This window comes from Erythrolamprus reginae, chromosome 1 (assembly GCF_031021105.1).
Source record: "Erythrolamprus reginae isolate rEryReg1 chromosome 1, rEryReg1.hap1, whole genome shotgun sequence".
Taxonomy (NCBI): Eukaryota; Metazoa; Chordata; class Lepidosauria; order Squamata; family Dipsadidae; genus Erythrolamprus; species Erythrolamprus reginae.
This window is the reverse complement of record NC_091950.1, coordinates 402,100,057-402,122,063: the sequence shown is the minus strand read 5'-3', so window position 1 is coordinate 402,122,063 and position 22,007 is coordinate 402,100,057. Positions and strand designations below refer to the sequence as shown.

At 42.8% G+C, this 22,007-nt stretch overlaps 1 protein-coding gene across 1 annotated transcript in view; it reads left to right on the top strand.

The window, feature by feature from the left end:
- The first annotated feature begins 6,619 nt into the window (after window positions 1-6,619).
- Window positions 6,620-22,007, top strand: part of SSC4D (scavenger receptor cysteine rich family member with 4 domains) — a 32,386-nt gene continuing 16,998 nt past the window's right edge. Inside the window, exons 1-6 of the mRNA XM_070742376.1 lie at window positions 6,620-6,737; window positions 12,674-12,709; window positions 14,296-14,601; window positions 16,618-16,689; window positions 19,799-20,113; window positions 21,020-21,103. Coding sequence (XP_070598477.1) covers window positions 6,620-6,737; window positions 12,674-12,709; window positions 14,296-14,601; window positions 16,618-16,689; window positions 19,799-20,113; window positions 21,020-21,103 — 931 coding nt within the window. The remainder of the gene's footprint in view (window positions 6,738-12,673; window positions 12,710-14,295; window positions 14,602-16,617; window positions 16,690-19,798; window positions 20,114-21,019; window positions 21,104-22,007) is intronic.

Sequence of the window (22,007 nt, the reverse complement as noted above, 5' to 3'; positions counted from 1 at the left end):
ACATTCTTAGACTTGCAGGGGTTGAGAAACACTGGGATACAAAAATTGTGGCTTCTCAATCTCTGGTTGCTTTAGTTATATTTAGACAGCTATCTCTCAAAAATGGTTTAATTGATTGATTGATTTATTTTATTTATTTATTAGATTTGTATGCCGCCCCTCTCCGCAGACTCGGGGCGGCTAACAACAGTAAAAACACAATATACACAAATCTAATATTAAAAGTAATTTTAAAAAACCCAATTTAAGGAACCAATCATACATACAGACATGCCATGCATAAATTTTATAAGCCTAGGTGTCAACAGACTCAAGCTCAACCCGGATAAGACGGAGTGGCTGTGGGTTCTGCCTCCCAAGGACAATGCTATCTGTCCGTCCATAACCCGGGGGGGGAATTACTGACCCCCTCAGAGAGGGTCCTCAACCTGGGCGTCCTCCTCGATCCACAGCTCACATTAGAGAAACATCTTTCAGCTGTGGCGAGGGGGGCGTTTGCCCAGGTTCGCCTGGTGCACCAGTTGCGGCCCTATCTGGACCGGGACTCACTGCTCACAGTCACTCATGCCCTCATCATCTCGAGGCTTGACTACTGTAATGCTCTCTAAATGGGGCTACCTTTGAAAAGTGTTCGGAAACTTCAGATCGTGAAGAATGCAGCTGCGAGAGCAATCATGGGCTTCCCAAGGCATGCCCATGTTACTCCAACACTCTGCAGTCTGCATTGGTTGCCAATCAGTTTCCGGTCACAATTCAAAGTGTTGGTTATGACCTATAAAGCCCTTCATGGCACTGGACCAGAATAGGTCCCACAGAGTTGGCCTTCTCCAGGTCCCGTCGACTAAACAATGTCATTTGGCGGGACCCAGGAGAAGAGCCTTCTCTGTGGTGGCCCCGACCCTCTGGAACCAGCTCCCCCCAGATATCAGAGTTGCCCCCACCCTCCTTGCCTTTCGCAAGCTCCTTAAAACCCACCTCTGTTGTCAGGGACCCGGAGAAGGCCCACTCTGTGGGACCTAACTGGTCATTGGGATTCGTGCGGCAGAAGACAGTCCCGGAGATATTATCATTGGTGTTCCCAAGGGAACAAGAGGAATCAGATCAGTGAAAGCGTTGTGGTGTCATTGTGATGCAAATTTTGTCCATTTTTTATGTGCGTTGTGATGTCACACACAGAGATGCCACAAAGAGGTGGAGTTTTTGTTATCATATCACTATGCTGCTGCTGTCGTTCTTGTGGTTTTCCAGTTTGTTGCAGTGCCTCGGTCTCCGTGATCTGTAGGGTCCTTTCCAATTCTATAATTTTGTAATTCTATAAATTATTTGCAACTATTATCGTAGCATCGATTCTGGGTTGTCACCAGGACCAGAGGTTTAATCTTCTGAGCTTTCACACAGGTGCTGGAGCCCATCCTTGGCAGTAAAGGGTTACAATTTTTTTACTATCACACTGTGGGTGTGGCTTATTTTTGGGGTGTGGCTTGCCGGCCATGTGTCCAGGTAGGAATGGCTTGACGATCATGTGGCCAGGAGGTGGCTTAAAGGTCATGTGACTGGCTTAAAGGTGGCCAACTTGACATCACTCACGTCAAGGGTTTGGGTTAGGGTTAGGGTGCCTGGCCTCTCATCGCCTCAAAGAGATACAATTTCCCTATCTATTTATCTATTTATTTAATTCTATGAATATATACCATATGTGTACATACATATTACACACAGGCACACAAAAATATACATCATCTACTATATAAACTGTATGTGTATGTACACACACACACACACACACACACACACAGAGCTCTTCTAAAATTATACACATTCAATCTCATTTACTACGATAGGAGAAACATACCCAGAGCCCAGAAGGGGGAAAAAGAAAAAAAAATTCTATCAGTTCTGCGTACCTGACTACATAGAGTCCTCAACTTATGACAACAACTGGGACAAGAATGCTAAGCGAGATGGTTGTTAAATGACTTAAATTTTAGACCTTTTTGCAATTGGTTAAGCACATCTCTGAAGTATGTAAGTGAATTATCCAGTTGTTAAATGAATCTGGCTTCCCTTTATTGACTTTGTCTGTCAGAAGCCATCTGGGAAGGTCACAAAGGCTATCATATGACCCTGGGAACACTGCCATGATCATAAATACATGCTGGTTGCCAAGCACCTGAATTTTGACCATGTAATTGTGGGGATGCCGCGATAGTCAATAATGTCAGGCACAGTCATAAGTCACATTTTTGTGCCATTATAAGTTCCAACAACAGTAAATATTTATTAAGCTATTAAGTCAAGGATTACCTTTACCTTAAAACAAGGGTCTCCAACTTTGGCAACTTTAAGCTTGAAGGACTTCAACTCCCAGAATTCCTGAGCCATCCCAATCAAATTTTATTTAGGCCAGATTTAAGAGATGTCACAGCCCCCAGGCCTGCCAGAAAAACCTGGAGTGGGGTGGGAATGGAGATTTTACAGTATTATTATTATTATTATTATTATTATTATTATTATTATTATTATTATTTATTAGATTTGTATGCCACCCCTCTCCGTAGACTCGGGGCGGTATCCTTCCCCTTCCCACAAAGCCACGCCCACCAAGCCCCATCCCGCCCACAGAACTGGTAGTAAAAAAAATTGAGTCCCACCACTGCTATAAACAGTATGTACACATTGAAGGATCCAAAAACCGTTCCATTTGAAAACTGTTAAAATATGCATGAACTCAATCTGTATAGTCTGGAGGACAGAGGGGAAAGTGGGGGACATGATCGAAACATTTAAATATGTTAAAGGGTTAAATAAGGTCCAGGAGGGAAGTGTTTTTAATAGGAAAGTGAACACAAGAAAAAGGGGGCACAATCTGAGGTTAGTTGGGGGAAAGATCAGAAGCAACATGAGAAAATATTATTTTACTGGAAGAGTAGTAGATCCTTGGAACAAACTTCCAGCAGATGTGGTTGGTAAATCCACAGTAACTGAATTTAAACATGCCTGGGATAAACACAGGCGTAGGCAGCAGGCAGGACATGGTGGAACACAATTCCACCAGTGGAAATGTATTTATTTATTTAATGGATTTGTATGCTGCCCCTTTCCGAGGACTCGGAGTGGCTCACAACATATATGAAGCTGTGTGCCCAGCTCCAGCTGACCATCCCACCCTCCCATCCTCATCCTCGGAAAGCGGCACGGAGACCAGCACCGGCAGGAGTTGCAGGGGGCCCATTTCCTCCTCCATCTTTTCTCAACAGCTGATCAGAACCCGTTCGCCTAGTTACTCACCCTGAGGCAGGGAGTGACCCAGAAAGGAGAGCGCGAGAAACGCAAAGCAAATTGTCACGCCAGAGAGCGATACTGGTGATGTTGTAAGTCGAGGACTTAACAGTTCACTTTATTTTATTATTTATTTATTTATTTATTATTAGATTTGTATGCTGCCCGTCTCCGTAGACTCGGGGCATCTCACAGCATACAATGAAACAATTCATAACAAATCTAATAAATTTAAAAACTTTAAAAAAACCCATTATTAAAACAGACATACACACAAACATACCAGACATAAATTGTGGGGGGTACCTCAATTTTCCCATGCCTGACGGCAGAGGTGGGTTTTAAGGAGTTTACGAAAGGCAAGGAGGGTGGGGGCAGTTCTAATCTCCGGAGGGAGCTGGTTCCAGAGAGTCGGGGCCACCACAGAGAAGGCTCTTCCCCTGGGACCCACCAGACGACATTGTTTAGTCGACGGGACCTGGAAAAGGCCAACTCTGTGGGACCTAACCGGTCGTTGGGATTTGTGCGGCAGAAGGCGGTCCTGGAGATATTCTGGTCCGATGCCATGAAGGGTGATGATCGTTCAAGCCACTCCCACCTGGTCACATGGCCAGCAAGCCACTCCTACCCAGTCACATGGCCAGCAAGCCACACCCACAAAATAAGCCACACCCACAGTGTGGCAGTAAAAATTTTGGCTGCCCATTAATGGATAAACCTAGATCCATCCTAAGATAAAATACCGGAAATAGCATAAGGGCAGACTAGATGGACCACGAGGTCTTTTCCTGCCATCAATCTTCTATGTTTCTATGCATGCAGTCCATTCCCTTGCCATTGGCATGGTGGAGATTCTTCTTCTCCTGTTGCAATTCTCCGAAAGGAGGCGGGTGAAGGAAAACCCTTCCCGCCGGTGGCTCGTGGCCAAACTCATCTGCCATCGCTCAGACTTTCTCAGCCTTTCTCAGCGGCCAGCAGGAGAGGGAACGGCAGGTAAGGGCCCGAAGGACAAAAGTCGACATTATTTGCAAAGGAGAGTCCACCCGTGTGAGGGATGAATAGAGCATTCAAACACTCATGAGGTAGATTGTTTTTCATTCTCAGATGCCGCTTGTCTGCCAGTGTGCAGAATTCAAGAATGGAGAAAGGGTGTGTGAGAGAGAGAATTTGTAGCAAGAAATGGGGGGAGATTTCTTAGAAACATAGAAACATAGAAGACTGACGGCAGAAAAAGACCTCATGGTCCATCTAGTCTGCCCTTATACTATTTTCTGCATTTTATCTTAGAATGGATATATGTTTATCCTAGGCATGTTTAAATTCAGTTACTGTGGATTTACCAACCATGTCTGCTGGAAGTTTGTTCCAAGGATCTACTACTCTTTCAGTGAAATAATATTTTCTCACGTTGCTTTTGATCTTCCCCCCAACTAACTTCAGATTGTGTCCCCTTGTTCTTGTGTTCGTTTCCTATTAAAAACACTTCCCTCCTGAACCTTATTTAATCCTTTAACGTATTTAAATATTTCGATCATGTCCCCCCTTTTCCTTCTGTCCTCCAGACTATACAGATTGAGTTCATTAAGTCTTTCCTGATACGTTTTATGCTTAAGACCTTCCACCATTCTTGTAGCCCGTCTTTGGACCTGTTCAATTTTGTCAATATCTTTTTGTAGGTGAGGTCTCCAGAACTGAACACAGTATTCCAAATGTGGTCTCACCAGCGCTCTATATAATTCTTGCTTTCACACTATCCCAAATAGTCCCTGTGTCAAGCCGGTACAGAAGTTGATGTTAAATTAATGGCTTTCCACACTATCTATAGAAGACCTGATGTTTATCTCCGGGACCGCCTTCTGCTGCACAAATCCCAGCGGCCAGTTAGGTCCCACAGAGTTGACCTTCTCCGGGTCTCGTCGACTAAACAATGTTGTCTGGCGGGACCCAGGGGAAGAGCCTTCTCTGTGGCGGACCTGACCCTTTGGAACCAGCTCCCCCCGGAGATTAGGATTGCCCCCACCCTCCTTGCCTTTTGTAAACTTCTTAAGACCCACCTTTGCCGTCAGGCATGGGGGAATTGAGACATCTCCCCTGGCCTATATATTTTATGCATGGTATGTTTGTGTGTATGTTTTATTTTTAAATAAGGGTTTTTTAAGTTTTTTTAATTATTAGATTTGTTACTGTATATTGTTTTTACTATTGCTGTGAGCCGCCCCGAGTCTATGGAGAGGGGTGGCATACAAATCTAAATAATAATAATAATAATAATAATAATAATAATAATAATAATCATCATCATCATCATCATCATCATCAGCATCATCAGCATCATCATCTAAAATAGATCTAAAAATCGAGCTGCAACGACTCTGGCATAAGCCCGTGAAAGTGGTCCCAGTGGTACTTGGCACGCTGGGCGCAGTGCCAAAGGATCTCAGCGGACATTTGAAAACCATCAGAATTGACAAAATCTCCATCTGTCAATTGCAAAAGGCCGCTTTACTGGGATCGGCAAACATAATTCGCCGCTACATCACGCAGTGCTAGGTGCTTGGGAAGCGCCCGACTGCTGATGAAATACGAAATCCAGCATAGTGATCTCGTTTGCTGTATTGTATTGACATAATAATAATAATAATAATAATAATAATAATAATCATCATCATCATCATCATCATCATAAATATAATTATAAAAATATATATTATATATATATATAATTATATTATAATTATAATATTATAATTGTAATTGTAATTATATTATTGTTGTTGTTGTTGTTGTTATTATTATTATTATTATTATTATTATTATTATTATTATTATTATTATTATTACAACATCACATGGGGCCTGGGAAGATTACATCAGCCAACGGGGCTCAAGCAAGTTTGGACTTCAGACATCCTACAGAGTAGCTCCTGCATGGCCCCAGGGAAGCTTTTATGGTCCCAGAGATCACTCCATAACTTTTTTTGAACTGTGGATTTGCAGAAAAAACAGGTTATTTTTATAGAGAAAAATTGGTGCATTCAGTCCCATCCGTAGTGAATGTCGCATCATATCACCATTATACCTGCGATTCTCAGAAACTGACAAGAGACCGGGTTGCGGGGAGGTGGGAATTCCAGTTTGGGGAAGGCTGGGAATAAGGAAATGAACCTGGGCTAATTTGCATTAAAATACAACCTTCATACATTTCTCTACCATGCCAAGTTTCATGTCTTTTACATGATGAGAGAAGGGTGCTCCGGCACTGCTTTTCTCTCCTCCTGGTGTGGTGTGGCAGATGTCCCTTGGGAGAACATCGAAAATCTTAATCCTGCAAGAAGCAGAAATGAACTTTGGACCTTGGCCAGGTTACAGGAAGAAAGATCAAAAGCCAGGACTCTGGGTACCACCTGCCTTACTGACCCTGCCAACACTGGCTCCATTCTTCTTCATTTTACTAACAGGTGAGTAATCCCCTCCTTGTCCTTCTCAGCTGCTTCTTATTATGCCATCCGTAGTTATGAAATTAGATAGCATACAAATGATGACAAATGGACGAATGCAAGTCGCCCTTGATGTATTACTGTGATTGGGACCAGAATTTACAGAACATTGCATCCATTTTTGATCGCCACTGTATAAAAAAGATGTTGAGACTCTAGAAAGAATATAGAAAAGAGCAACAAAGATAACACTGGTCAGCACAACAAAAATCATCAGCAAAGATGATATGCCTCTTTTATGGAGTTTGATGTGCTGATTCTAAAAATATGCTTAGTTTTTCTCTATCATATAAAGTTTTTGACATAGAAGCATTTTTGTTATTACATTATTTCTATGTTTTCAATGTACGTGGTAATTACTGTTTTCTTAATGTCGCCAGTATATTTCCTACTATACTTTATAATAATGATGCTGCTCTGTGAAAACTATACCTGCTACAGAAAAACTATATACATTTTTGAAATCAGAACAAAAAAATGATTCAGAAAAGTACAAAGTCAACTGTGATGATTGCAAAAAATATTTTTTGTACACCTGTGTTACGGTTTTCTTAATGTCGCCAGTTTATTTCCTATGCTTTATAATGCTGCTCCGTGGAAACTATGCCTGCTACAGAAAAACTATATACATTTTTGAAATCAGAACAAAAAAATGATTCAGAAAAGTACAAGGTCAACTGCGATGATTACACAAAATATTTTTTTTTTGTAGACCTGTGTAATTAGGGGACTGGAGGCTAAAACATAAAAAGAACGGTTGCTGGAATTCGATTTGTCTAGTTCAGGGGTAGGCAAAGTTGTTTCTTCTATGACATATGGACTTCAACTCCCAGAATTCCTGAGCTAGCATGATTGGCTTAGGAATTCTGGGAGTTGAAGTCCACAAGTCATAGAAGAGCCAACTTTGCCTATCCCTGGTTTAGTTTGTTGAAAAGAAGGACTAGGGGAGATATGATAGCTGTGTTCTAATATCTCAGGGGTTTCCACAAAGAAAAGGGAGTCAAACTATTCTCCAAAGCACCTGGGGGCAGAACAAGAAGCAATGGGTGGAAACTAATCAAGGAGAGAAGCAACTGAGAACTAGGTCCCCTCCAACTCTGTTCTGTTGTGTTCATTGCTAAGCAAAGTAGTTGTTAAATGAATTGTGTCTGTTTTTTGTCTTGGTAAGAAAATCAGGGCAGTTGGGTGAACATGCCAAGCAGTGCAGATGCAAAAGTCCTTCCTGGCCTCCGTGTCCTTTAATCCATATCCTTTTTTCTCAGCTGCCCCACATGATAATCATCTTTTTGAAGCAAACGTCTATGGAGATTCTCAGTCATCCAGGTCATGGTTGTCCCAAAGGTGCTTTTTTCAAGAGGCAACTGAACTTTCTTGTAACCTTCATTGTATTCAAAATAGGTAGTGGTCAGTCTGAGGTCCAGCATGGCAGGTATCCAGTAGCAGGTTCCTACCGGTACGGTTGACGCCATCGCACTGGTAGTGAAAATTGAGCTGCGTGCATAGCTCTACCTCTCCGGTGTGTGCTGAGGTTAGTTGGGGGAAAGATTAGAAGTAACGTGAGAAAATATTATTTTGCTGAAAGAGTAGTAGATGCTTGGAACAAACTTCCAGCAGACGTGGTTGGTAAATCCACAGTAACTGAATTTAAACATGCCTGGGATAAACCTATATCCATCCTAAGATAATATCCGGTCACAATTCAAAGTGTTGGTTATGACCTATAAAGCCCTTCATGGCACCGGACCAGATTATCTACGGGACCACCTTCTGCCGCACGAATCCCAGTGACTGATTAGGTCCCACAGAGTGGGCCTTCTCCAGGTCCCGTCAACTAAACAATGTCCTTTGGCAGGACCCAGGGGAAAAGCCTTCTCTGTGACGGCCCCGGCCCTCTGGAACCAACTCCCTCCAGAGATCAGAATTGCCCCCCCATCTCACCTTTCGTAAGGTCCTTAAAACCCCCTTCTGCCGCCAGGCATGGGGGAACTGAGATATTCTTTCCCCCTGGGCCTTTACAGTTTATGCATGATATGTCTGTATGTATGTCTGGTTTTTATAATAAGGTTGTTTTATTATTGGATTGCTACATATTGTTTTTATCACTGTTGTTAGCCGCCCCGTGTCCACGGAGAGGGGCGGCATACAAATCCAATAGATAGATAGATAGATAGATAGATAGATAGATAGATAGATAGATAGATAGATAGATAGATAGATAGAGTAAGGGCAGACTAGATGGACCATGAGGTCTTTTTCTGCCGTCAATCTTCTATGTTTCTATGTGCATGTCCAAGTGAGATTTTGCTTCTGCGCATGCGCAGGTAGCAAAATTTCATGAGATGTGCATGCACAAGATTTCAGTGATTTTTTTGCTTCTAGAGGAGCCAATAAGGTGGTTAGATGTTTTGCAATGTTGTAGGTGACTGAGCGGATGCTGCTGACAATTGGTCTGAGTGGCTACTGGGGTGTCCAAGGAAGTCCAGTTGCCTCTTGAAAAAAGCACCTTTGGGGCGATCTTTTTGAAGCTTTAGATCCGTGATGGCAAATCTGTGGCACGCATGCCACAGGTGGCACATGGAGCCATATCGGAGGGCACACGAGACTTTGCCAGGTTTTAGCTCCAGTGCGCATGTAAACACTGGGCAGCTGATTTCTGGCCTCGGGAAAGGCTGTTTTGCCCTCTGGGTTTTTTTTGCCTTGGAGGCCAAAAAAAATTGTGCCCGTTGTACTGTTTTTTGCACTCCAGAGGGTTCAGGGAAGCTTCTTGAAGCTTCTTGTTCACTTACTAGGCTGCAGAAAGATCTGTGTGCATGTACGGGGTCAGCGCTGGGCTGTGCGTATGGGGGGGCAGTGGTGTGGTCATGTGCACGCATGCTAGCACACCCACACCCACACCTTTTGGTACGCCAACCAAAAAAGGTTCGCCATCACTGCTTTAGATTGTCCTCCTTCATTTAAGCCCCTCTTCTATACAGTATTTGCAGTGAAGGGCTAGCAAAATTTTACTACCACACTGTGGGTGTGGCTTATGCATTTTCTTTCGACATCTTTCAGAGCAAACTGGGTGCTCTGGGGTGGAGCTCCATTTTCGTTACCCCACTGCGTTCTCCCCATCCAGGCAGCAGCCCACCCCTGAGTACAGTGTTCCCTCGATTTTCGTGGGTTTGAACTTCGCGGAACGTCTAAACCACGGTTTTTCAAAAATATTAATTAAAAAATACTTCGCTATTTCCCCACCCTATACCATGGTTTTTCCTGCCCGATGACGTCATATGCCATTGCCAAACTTTCGTCTGCCTTTAAAAACATTTTTTTAAATAAACTTTAATAAACAAACATGGTGAGTAATAATCTAAATGGTTGCTAAGGGAATGGGAAATTGTAATTTAGAGGTTTAAAGTGTTAAGGGAAGGCTTGGGATACCCTTCATATCCAAAAATAGTGTATTTACTTCCGCATCTCTACTTCGCGGAAATTCGACTTTCGCGGGCGGTCTCGGAACACATCCCCCCCCGAAAATCGAGGGAACACTGTATTTGTAAACAATAAACCTGATCGTGCAAAAGAAATCAAATTCAATTTTTTTAAAAAAAAATCTAGATTTGTATGCCGCCCCTCTCCAAAGACTCGGGGCGGCTCACAACAATAATAAAAAACAATTTTATAGCAAAACAAATCTAATATTAAAAAAGAAGCATATAAAACATTGTTGGTCATCCTCTCACCCCCTTGCTTTTTTGCTTTCTTTTTTGTTGCTTTCAAGCTTAGAAAACAGATTTCCATTTCTGCTTTCATATGAAATTCCCAAATGCCAGGTCTAAATTTAGAATTGGGGCAAGTCAGTTACCGTGAAAATGTGTATGCAAATCTCAAGCATCTAATCTGTGTTTCATGGTCTTGAATAGGCACAGAATCGTAAATCTAATTCTCTTCTCCCAGACAACATAGAACTCAAATGTTTGGGGCTTGTTCATGGAACTGGGAGCTTGATGTACCTTTAATGGCAGTTCATGAGGACTTAGAAAGATTATCTATCTATCTATCTATCTATCTATCTATCTATCTATCTATCTATCTATCTATCTATCTATCTATCTATCTATCTCCCTATCTATCTATCTATCTATCTATCTATCTATCTATCTATCTATCTAACTTTCTTTCTTTCTTTCTTTCATCTATCTATCTATCTATCTATCTATCTATCTATCTATCTATCTATCCATCCATTCATCCATCCATCTATCAAATTTATAGGCTGCCCTTCTCCTAGCGGACTCAGGGCAGTTTACAGCATGACAGAATAACAGAGTTGGAAGGGGACCTTCTAAGCTCAATCCCCTGCTCAGCTGGAAACCTCACCATTTCAGACAAATGGTTATCTAGTCTCTTTTTAAAAACTTCCAGTGTTGGAGCATTCAAACTTCTGGTGGCAAGCTATTTCCAATTATTCATTGTTCTAACTTCCAAGAAATTTCTCCTTAGTTCTAGGTTGGTTCTCTCCTTGATTATTTTCCACCCATTGCTTCTTGTCCTGCCTTCAGATGCTTTGGAGAATAGGTTGACCTCCATCTTCTTTGTGGCAACTCCTGAGACATTGCAACACTGCTATCATGTTGCCCTTCACCTTTCTTTTCATTAACCTAGGCATACCCAATTCCTGTAACTGTTCTTTGTATTGCCTGGAATGCGAAGAACGGTTCTCTCGAGGTCATCCTTTCCCCTATATATACATACAGTGGTACCTCTACTTATGAACTTAATTTGTTCCATGACCAGGTTCTTAAGTAGAAAGAAGAAGCAATTTTTCCCATAGGAATCAATTAAAAAACAAATACAGTAATACCTCGTCTTACTAACTTAATTGGTTCCGGAAGTATGTTCGTAAGGCGAAAAGTTCGTAAGACAAAACATTGTTTCCCATAGGAAACAATGTAAAAGCGATTAATGCTTGCAAAAAGAAAAAAAATCACAAAATGGCGCTCCGCTGGGCTTCTCGGCGTTCTCCCGAACCCGAACCCGAACTTTTCGGGTTTAGGTTCGGGAGGTCGCCGAGAAGCGCCGCCGCCCGGCTGTCACCTTCTGAAACAGCCGGGGGGCTTCTCGGCGTTCTCCCGAATGCCGAACCCAGAAGTTCAGGTTCGGGTTCGGGTTCTGGTTCTGGAGGCCGCCGAGAAGCGCCCGGCTGTTTCAGAAGGTTACAGACGGGTGGCGCCACTCGGCGGAGTGCCGTTTTTTGCGATCGGCGGCAGCGTTTTCGGCCGATCTGGAGGCTGGAAAGGAGGTGGGAAATCCCAATAGGGAATTCCATGGGCGGAGCTTTGACGTCACAAAGACGTCCGACCGGTCACAGTTTTCGGAGGCTCGAGTTTGTAAGTGGAAAATGTTTCTTGAGAAGAGGCAAAAAAATCTTGAACACCCGGTTCTTATCTTGAAACATTTGTAAGTAGAGGCGTTTGTAGGTAGAGGTACCACTGTACATACATGCATGCATAAATGTACGGATTACAGCTCCCAGGAGTTCCAACCCAAACTTGTTGCTGTCCACTGTGTTGGGATTAATCGGTCCCTGAATTCTCTGTCATCCTATAGCAGTGTTTCCCAACCTTGGCAACTTGGAGATATCTGGACTTCAAGTTACCAAGGTTGGGAAACACTGTCCTATAGAATAGGGATTCTGGAATGTGAGTCATTAGAATCCTGGAGTTGGAAGGGAACAACAAGCTTGTAAGACTGCTTGGTGGAGGATTTGCTAAAGAATTTTCAGAAAATGGTTATACAGCCTGTTGCGAGTCTCAGCACATCTAAAAATCAGCAGATGGAGAAGGATGTTTAGGTTGAAATGGGGTTATAATTAAATTTGCATGAACTTATATATATATATTTTATTGTTGCAGCTGGCAGCACTGGGGCTGCACCGATGACCATTGCAGGTGAGACTCTGTTAGATTTGTATGCCGAGTTTTCGGAGAGGGGCGGCATACAAATCTAATAAATTATTATTATTATTATTTTTATATGGTGATTTTAAGGCTCTTCCATTATCTGGCTTCTGTGCTGATTTAGCATCAATACCATGTAGGAAAAGTTAGTACCGGTTTGTCTACAGTTCGTAACCAACATGACTCTGACAATAAATTGGAACTCGGAAGAAAGTTCCAAGTTCCTTGTTTTATTTCTCGGATGTTATTTGGAACGCTGACATTAAAGCGATACTAACTTTTCCTACAGTTCCCCACCCAGGTTAGGGTTCATCCCTCATCCCCACACACCCACAAATTCATCACGTGGACCGGTCCAGTTGTCTGCACGTCCATGGACCACCTCTGTACTTCTGCTGGTGATGAACAAAGGATGAACTTGGATCTTCAAGAAAGGAATTTGTTGTGGCAATTCTCACCCCTCCCAATTCCCACGGTACCACTCTAATTGTGGCAGGCCAAAGTCTCTAACTCAAATGATGGCTTCAGCCTGTATGTCTTATAGTCAGTGATGGGCTAGAAGTTAGGAAACAGGCCATTTCTGCCCTCCCGAGGCATTGAATTATGGGTGTGGGCACTTGTGCATGCACGACAGCACGCACACATGCTCTTTCTGCACCCGAGGGAAAAAAAGGTTCGCCATCACTGCCTTAGAGTATCCACTGTTGACCTCTCCCAATTCCTAAGAGGCCAGTAAGGGGCGTGCATAAGTGCACCAGCGTGCCTTCCGTCCCCTGTCCTCATGTTTCTCATTTACTAATATCATGTATATAAACATTATTATATCTTTGTATACCACCAATATGTACAAATAAAATAAAATAAAATAATTGAAACAATAGCCGCACGAAGCCCAGCGACCAGTTAGGTCCCACAGAGTTGGCCTTCTCCGGATCCCATAGATTAAAGAATGTCATTTGGCAGGGCCCAGGGGAAGAGCCTTCTCTGTGGCGGCCCCGACCCTGTGGAACCAACTCCCCCCAGAGATCAGAATTGCCCCCCTCCTCACATTTCGTAAGCTCCTTAAAACCCACCTTTGTTGTCAGGCATGGGGGAACTGAGATATTCCCTTTCCACTAGGCCTATACAATTTATGCATGGTATGTTTGCGTGTATGTTTGGGTTTTTTTAAAATAAGGGTTTTTAAAAATTATTTTAAATACAGTATTAGATTTGTTACATGTTGTTTCATTGTTGTTGTTAGCCACCCCGAGTCTACGGAGAGGGGCGGCATACAAATCAAATAAATAGATAGATAGATAGATAGATAGATAGATAGATAGATAGATAGATAGATAGACAGACAGACAGACAGACAGACAGACAGACAGACAGACAGATGAAATGAAATGAAATGAAATGAAATGAAATGAAATAAAATGAAATAAAATAAAATAAAATAAAATAAATAAAATAGTAAAGTAAAGTAAAGTAAAGTAAAGTAAAGTAAAGTAAAGTAAAGTAAAGTAAAGTAAAGTAAAGTAAAGTAAAGTAAAGTAAAGTATAAAATAAATTAATCTCTACCCTCTCCCTTCCAGAGGTCCGGCTGGTCAATGGACGCACCCGGTGCCAGGGACGGGTGGAGATCTTTTACAACAACACCTGGGGCACAGTGTGTGACGACGACTGGGACCTTGTGGATGCCAACGTGGTGTGTCGCCAACTCGGTTGTAGCCATGCCGTCGGCATGCCCCCCGCCCTTTCCTTTGGCAGAGGGAAAGGACCCATTTTTCTGGACAATGTGGACTGCAAAGGAAGAGAGGCGGCCCTCAGTCAGTGCAGCAGCCACGGATGGGGCATCCACAACTGCTACCACTATGAAGATGTGGCCGTCGTGTGTAATGGTACAAAGGTTTGGGGCCTTGATGGATTGCAGTGGCGGTGGGGGAAGGGATGGGTGTCAACGTGGGGCCCTCTTTTTTTAATAGTTTTTAAAATTGATTTTAAAATATAGAATATAAAACACACACACAACATACGGCAAGTGCTCAGTGATTGGCGCCCACCGCCAGACAAACATTCACACCTCTCCACCAAATTGGGGGTATTTCTTTTTAGATTTAAAAATAATCTTTATTGAGTTTTACAAAAATAGAAAAAGAAAAGGTAACAGGGTAAGTCAACGATAATTAGATTGTATCTCATAACATTTGTAGTCTATACCATAAACATCAGGTATTGTTTGAGGAATTTTCAATAGTAAGGAAAGAAGTAGAGAAGAATTAAGAAAAAAAAGAAAAGAGAATAGAAAGAGAAAAGAGAAAAAAGATGTTGGGGGGAAGTAGAGTCAAGGAAGGGGGTATAGAGAATAAGTAAAGAAGGACCAGCAACTTGGCTGGTGCTACAGCTCAGTACGACGTATATTTAGTGATGCAGTTGGTGTATGCGGTCCCATCTTATTGCCTTAAGGTATATAGTAGGGTTTTTTGGGGGGCGGGAGATGATTTTGATCTTGCAATGTTGCACATACGGTATTTACGGTGTATATGGATAGTAAAGTATTAGTTGAGATTTATCAATCATTAAGATGTTAATTTGTTGGATTATCTTCTTTTTGTAGAATTTGCAGATACAGTAGTACCTTGTGATATGAACCCCTCGTCATACGAACTTTCCGAGATACGAACCCGGAGTTTGGAAATTTTTTGCCTCTTCTTACAAACTTTTTCCGCCTTACGAACCTGCCGCCCGAACGCCAAACCCAGAAGTTCGGCAAAAGTTCGGTTTCGGGTGGCCGCCGAGAAGCCCCGCCGCCCAGCTGTCGCCTTTTGAAACAGCTGGGGGGCTTCTCGACGTCCTCCCGAACCCGAACGCCAAACCCGAACTTTTGCCGAACTTCTGGGTTTGGCATTCGGGAGGCCGCCGAGAAGCCCTGCCTCCTGGCTGTCGCCTTTTGAAACAGCTGGGGGGGGGGCTTCTTGGCGTTCTCCCGAACGCTGAACCCGGAAGTTCGGCAAAAGTTTGGGTTCGGCGTTTGGGTTCGGGAGGATGCCGAGAAGCCCCGCTGCTCGGCTGTCAGCTTTGCAAAAGAGCCACGGAGCTGTCGGCTGGTCAGGAGGCTCAAACTGAGGTGGGGAATCCCAATAAGGAATTCCATGGGCAGAGCTTTGACGTCACGAAGCCGTCCTTCCTGGCTGACTGAAACATGGACTCGTGAGTTGCTTCGATAAGGGCAGCATAGAAATCTAATAAACAAACAAACACACAAACAAATAAATAAATAAATACATATAAATACAGCAAATATTGTTGACATTTAACTTCATTCTTAAATTAATACTAACATGCAAATATATGTTTCATTTTATCGACCACTTACATTTTTATTCCTGTGAGTACTTGTTGCAGGGGCTCCAACACACTGTTTTGCCCAGGGCCCATAATGCTGTTAACATAGAAACATTAAAAACATAGACGTTTGATGGCAGTAAAATAATATTTTCTCATGTTGCTTTTGATCTTTCCCCCAACTAAATTCAGATTGTGTCCCCTTGTTCTTGTGTTCACTTTCCTATTATGAACACTTCCCTATTAAGACAGCCCTGGGTTCTTGAAATATATATGGAGGGCACAAGTTTTGGAAGGTTGTGTAAAATCCATCAAATCAACTAACTAACTATAATTTAAAATAGAAGCTGTGGGATCGTTATGGTGCGCTCTGGGTTTGGTGGGGGTTTTTTGCAGACATTTCATTACCAAGCTAGGTAACACCATCAGTGCTAGCAAATAGAATAGAAGTTATAGGGCTTTGCATGCACAGAAGAGATGGAGGCGCGGCACACAGCCACCGGTGTTGGTCTAAATTATTCTAACATTTTCTTGATTTTCATGCATCTGGTTTTTTTTTCCTGTCTTTGTAGAACTGCTGCCCACACAATCAGCAAAAGACCCTGCCAATAAAACAGCTCCAGTCCCATTAAAAGATAAGAAAAGTAAGTGCTTTCGAGATTTACTTACGAAATCATCTTTAGCTGCCTCGCTTATGAATTTTTACAAGCATATGTCTGGAAAAGGGAGGAAAGGATATTTGTCTCAAGGGTCTTATAATCTAACAAGTAGCATATGGTGGGCAGAAAGGGAAGAAAATAGAAGCTAGGGGAAAGTAGTCATTTACTTAGGCTCGGATAGAGTGGTTCTAATATAATAATATAATAACTTTTTTTACTACAGCGGTACCTCTACGTTGAGAGCATATGCACCAAGACAAATTCCTTGTGTGTCCAATCACACTTGGCCAATAAAAATTCTATTCTATTCTATTCTATTCTATTCTATTCTATTCTATTCTAAGAATGCCTCTACTTCAGAACTTTTCTAGATAAGAACCAGAAGACATTTTTGCCTCTTCTTAAGAACCGTTTTCTACTTAAGATCCGAGCCTGGAAAAATTTCCCAGGAAATTTATGAGCGGCACAAAGGCTTGGCCAGTTTCCTGCCATTCCCCCTTTAATCTCAGCCATCTCGGGCTTTTTTGGGCTGCCAGAGGAGCCTTTCGGTGGCGCTTAAGGAGGCTTTGGCAGTTCAGAGCGAATGGAGCATTTTCCTTTCTCTGGGAGCTTGGAGAGGGAATAAACCTCTGCCAGCGCCCAGAGAAAAGAAACGCTCCCTTCGCTCTGGGCAGCGACTGTCTTCCTCCTATTCTTCCTCCTCCTCCTCCCACCCAAATCCCGAGCTTTTATTTCTTTCCTAATAGGTTTGAAAGCATTATGTATGCATGATTGGTTTCTTAAATTAGGTTTTTTAAAATTTAACTTAAACTTAAATATTACATTTGTTTATATTGTCTTATTATTGTTGTTAGCCGCCCCGAGTCTACGGAGAGGGGCGGCATACAAATCTAATAAATAAATAAATAAACAGGGCCGGAAAAGGCAGGGAGAAGCCTCCGTGGGCCTCTCTAGGAATCTCCTGGGGGAAAACAGGGCCAGAAAAGGCAGGGAGAAGCCTCCGTGGGCCTCTCTAGGAATCTCCTGGGAGGAAACAGGGCCTCCACCCTCCCTGTGGTTTCCCCAATCACGCACATTATTTGCTTTTATATTGATTCCTACGGGAAAAATAGCTTCTACTTACAAACCTTTCTACTTAAGAACCTGGTCACGGAACGAATTAAGTTCTTAAGTAGAGGTACCACTGTATAGGTATTCAATAGCCATTGTAATTTTCTGCCTTGTTCATGGAATTTTGTAGCACAGGAGGAGAGAGTTCAGGTAATCATTCTTCCATTCACTGCTATTGCCTTTTTTTGGTTTTGGTTTCTTTTTCTTATTAGAAAAAGTCAATCATGGTGGAGAAGAAAACTGAAACATTGTAACATTTCAAGTGGACCCACAATAATAGTTTTCCCACTGGGCAGATTCTTCCTACCACTGCTACAGGTGCACTATGCGCACAGCTTTGGGTGTCTTGCAGATGTGCATGCATGTTAGTGAGATTTTGCTTCTGCGCATGCGCAGGGGATGTGCACGCATGTGAGATTTGGTGATTGTTTTGCTTCCATGAGTTGTGGTTGGCTCCAGGGCAGCTCCTCTGGCCACTGATTTTGACTCAGAGAAGCTGAGGCTGTCAGATCACAGATAACCTGTCTGGCTTCATGAGACAGTGAACAAGAAGGAGAAAGAGGCGAGGAAGCGGCTGGAGAGACAGAGAGGGCAGCAGAGCTGGTCAGATCTCCAACCAGAGTCTCATCTGAGTCAGACAGCTAGGAAATGATGAATGATCCTATTCTAAATGTCCGGGTCAAGAGAATGCTGGGATGCCAGGAGCAGCTGCACAGACGCAGAAACAGATTCTAAGTCACAGCTGTCAGGAATCAAAGACGCTGCCGCAGAGTTAAAAAAGGGGAGAGCTTGCAGCAGACGTTGTGGGAATTTACCATTCAGTTTTGGAGAAAGACATTGATGCATCGTGGTTTCGTTTTGCCTTTGGATCTCTTTGAATGTTCTGACACTCAAGCAGTGAGTAAATTGGCTGACGTAAGCCAGAAAGACTTCTGTTGCTGGCTTGATTGATTAACTCTGACCTACTGGACTAATAAACTAGCATTTCTCTTGCAGACGCTGAGACTTGCAGCCTTTTATACATAAAGAAACGTTTTGCTTTTTCCCAAGCTTGTGCGTGGGTGTGTGTTCGTATAATTGCCTCATTTTGGGTGGATCGGCAGCCAGGCAGAACACCATGCATGCACAGAAGCAAAAAAATCACCGAAATCTCACATGTGTGTCCCCTTGCGAGATTTTGTTTCCTGCACATGCACTGAAGTAAAATCTTGCTGGGATGCGTGCATGTGCCCGCAAGATGCCCAAAGCCACACACGCAGCTCAATTTTTGCTACCAGTGTAGCATCCTTTACCATTCCAGTAGCAACATGGCATTGGGCCAGAATACCTACAGGACCGCCTTCTGCTGCACGAATCCCAGCGATCGGTCAGGTCCCACAAAGTTGGCCTTTTCTAGGTCCCATCAACTAGACAATGTTGATTGACAGGGCCTAGGGGAAGAGCCTTCTCTGTGGGGGGCCCGTCCCTGGCCCTCTAGAATCAGCTCCTGCCGGAGATTCATACTCCCTCCACTCTCTTTGCCTTCTGCGAGAATCTTAAAATTCATTTATGCTGCCAGGCTTGGGGCCATTAATAATAATAATAATAATTTAATAAATTTGTTTGCCGCCCCTCTCCGAAATCTCCTTGGCCCCTGGCCGATTGAAAGAAAGTTGATCGAATGGGAATGATTGTTTTTTATGGTTTTGGGGTCTTTATAGATTTTTTAGATTTTATATTTAATTAATTGGATTTAGGATATTATGCATTGTTTTATTATATGTTGTGATCCGCCCCGAATCATTGGAGAGGGACGGCATAAAAGTCCGATTGATAAATAAAATAAATAAACCCACCACTGTTTTCCCTCCATCCCAGATCTTGTGTTTTCCTTCTGTTTTAGTAGCCATCTCTGCCTCTTCCATAGAAAGAATTCATTCTTGCTCTCAAGAGTGATAAGCAGAGCAAGGCAGACAGCCGTGTGACCCTGTGGTCTCTTTCACAGGTGATGGGAGAATCCGGCTGGTGAACGGGGCTAACGCCTGCCAAGGCCGAGTGGAGATATTCTACAAAGGAAACTGGGGCACCGTGTGTGACGATGAATGGGAGCTGCGCGATGCCAGTGTGGTGTGTAAGCAGATGGACTGTGGTCGCGCAGTGGCCTACAGGACCAACGCCTACTTCGGCTACGGCACGGGACGCATCCTCCTAGATAATGTGAATTGCGATGGAAACGAGCCACAGCTCTCCGCCTGTTTCAGCCTCGGTTGGGGCATCCACAACTGTGGTCACCATGAAGATGCTGGGGTCATCTGCTCAGGTGAGCAAGTTGGAATAGGCACCTCAACCACCTAGGACAAGGCAGGCAGCTTCCCATAAGGTGTATTCAATTAACCCAGTTTAACTCCTCCTCACGTAACAAATTACCCTCCAGACTTCAAATACTAAATCTAGAAAATTTACAACTACGTCCTCTCCGAACTGATTTAACTGTTGTTCATAAAATCATACATCATAACGTACTCCCTGTCAGTGACTACTTCACCTTTAACAACAGCAACACAAGAGCACGTAATAGATACAAACTGAATGTAAATCGCTCCAAACTTGACTGCAGAAAATACGATTTCAGCAATAGAGTGGTCACCGCCTGGAACTCATTACTTGACTCTGTTGTTGCTTCCCCCAACCCCAAAATCTTCAACCTTACATTATCTACAATTGACCTCTCCCCTTTTCTAAGAGGTCTGTAAGGGGCGTGCATAAGTGCATTTATGTGCCTAATGTCCCTGTCCTACTGTCTTATTATCCTTTCTATTACTATGTCCTACTTATATTAATATGTACTATAATACTATACATGTTTGAAAAATAAATAAAATAAATAAAAGTTTACTGGATTCACATGACATATTGAACCAGGCATTGATCACACAACTGAATTCACCCAACTTGCTGGCTAAAATGTGGTTAGTTAATTTGTATAATTTTGTTCAGCATGCTTAGCTGATTCCCAGAGGTTGGGTTGAAGGGCACCAACCTTCTTTGCCTTTTCCCTTATTTTTAGAGTTATTGAAGTGCCCATCATAATATTTTAATGAGCAAAATATAGTTCACCAAAAATTGATTGATGGAGTTAACTCCTTAGCAGACAACAAGATGGAAATCTGTTGGTGGCACATTGATGTGGCATGGCCAACTTTTTTTTATTATTGTGTCTCAACAGGGCTAGGGACAACAACCGTCATTATGCCCATCACTACGTTAGTGGTAGAGGACTATAAAGAATCATTCACCGATACATTCACAGGTAAGAGGGGCTATGTCTATAATTTCACTCTCCATAAATCGGAAAATTTGAGGGGATGGAATGTATGTTCAATCAAACTCTTACGATGTGCCTTTTGTATCTTGCCATGCTGGGGGAGGAAGAAACTTTAGAGCAGTGGTTCTCAACTCTCGTTGTTGTTGTTATTGTTGTTGTTGTTGTTGTTGTTATTATTTTTATGGTTATGGTTATGGTTGTGATTGTGATTGTGATTGTGATTATGACTATGACTATGACTATGACTATGATTATGATTATGATTGATTATGATTATATAGATTTGTATGCCACCCTTCCCCGAAAACTCGGGGCGGCTCACAAGGTACAATATAAAAAACAAAGCATACCAAACAAATCTAATACATTTAAAAACTACAGTTAAAAACCCAATATTTTAATCACTCAACCAATTCAATCACACCATGGTTGAATGTGTATGATTGTATACTTAGGGCTTTTACTATGTTATTAATGTTTTTAAAATTGATTTAATTTTCTACTATTGGATTTGTAATGTATTGTATCACTGTTATGTTGTGAGCCGCCCCGAGTCTTCAGAGAGGGGCGGCATACAAATCTAATAAACTATAACTAAACTAAACTATAACCATACAACATATTTCTTGGTCAGGGGTTCAAGATCTAATTACACCAGACCTGGTGACATAGACGAGTCTTAAGATTCTTGTGGAAGGCGAGGGGGGTGGGGGCAGTACGAATCTTCGCGGGGGGTTGATTCCAGAGGGTCGCCCCCCCCCACAGAGAAGGCTCTTCCCCTAAGCCCCGCCAAACAACATTGTCTGGTTGACAGGACTTGGAGAAGGCCAACTCTGTGGGACCTAACTGGCCACTGGGATTTATGCGGCAGAAGCTGATCCCGTAAGTA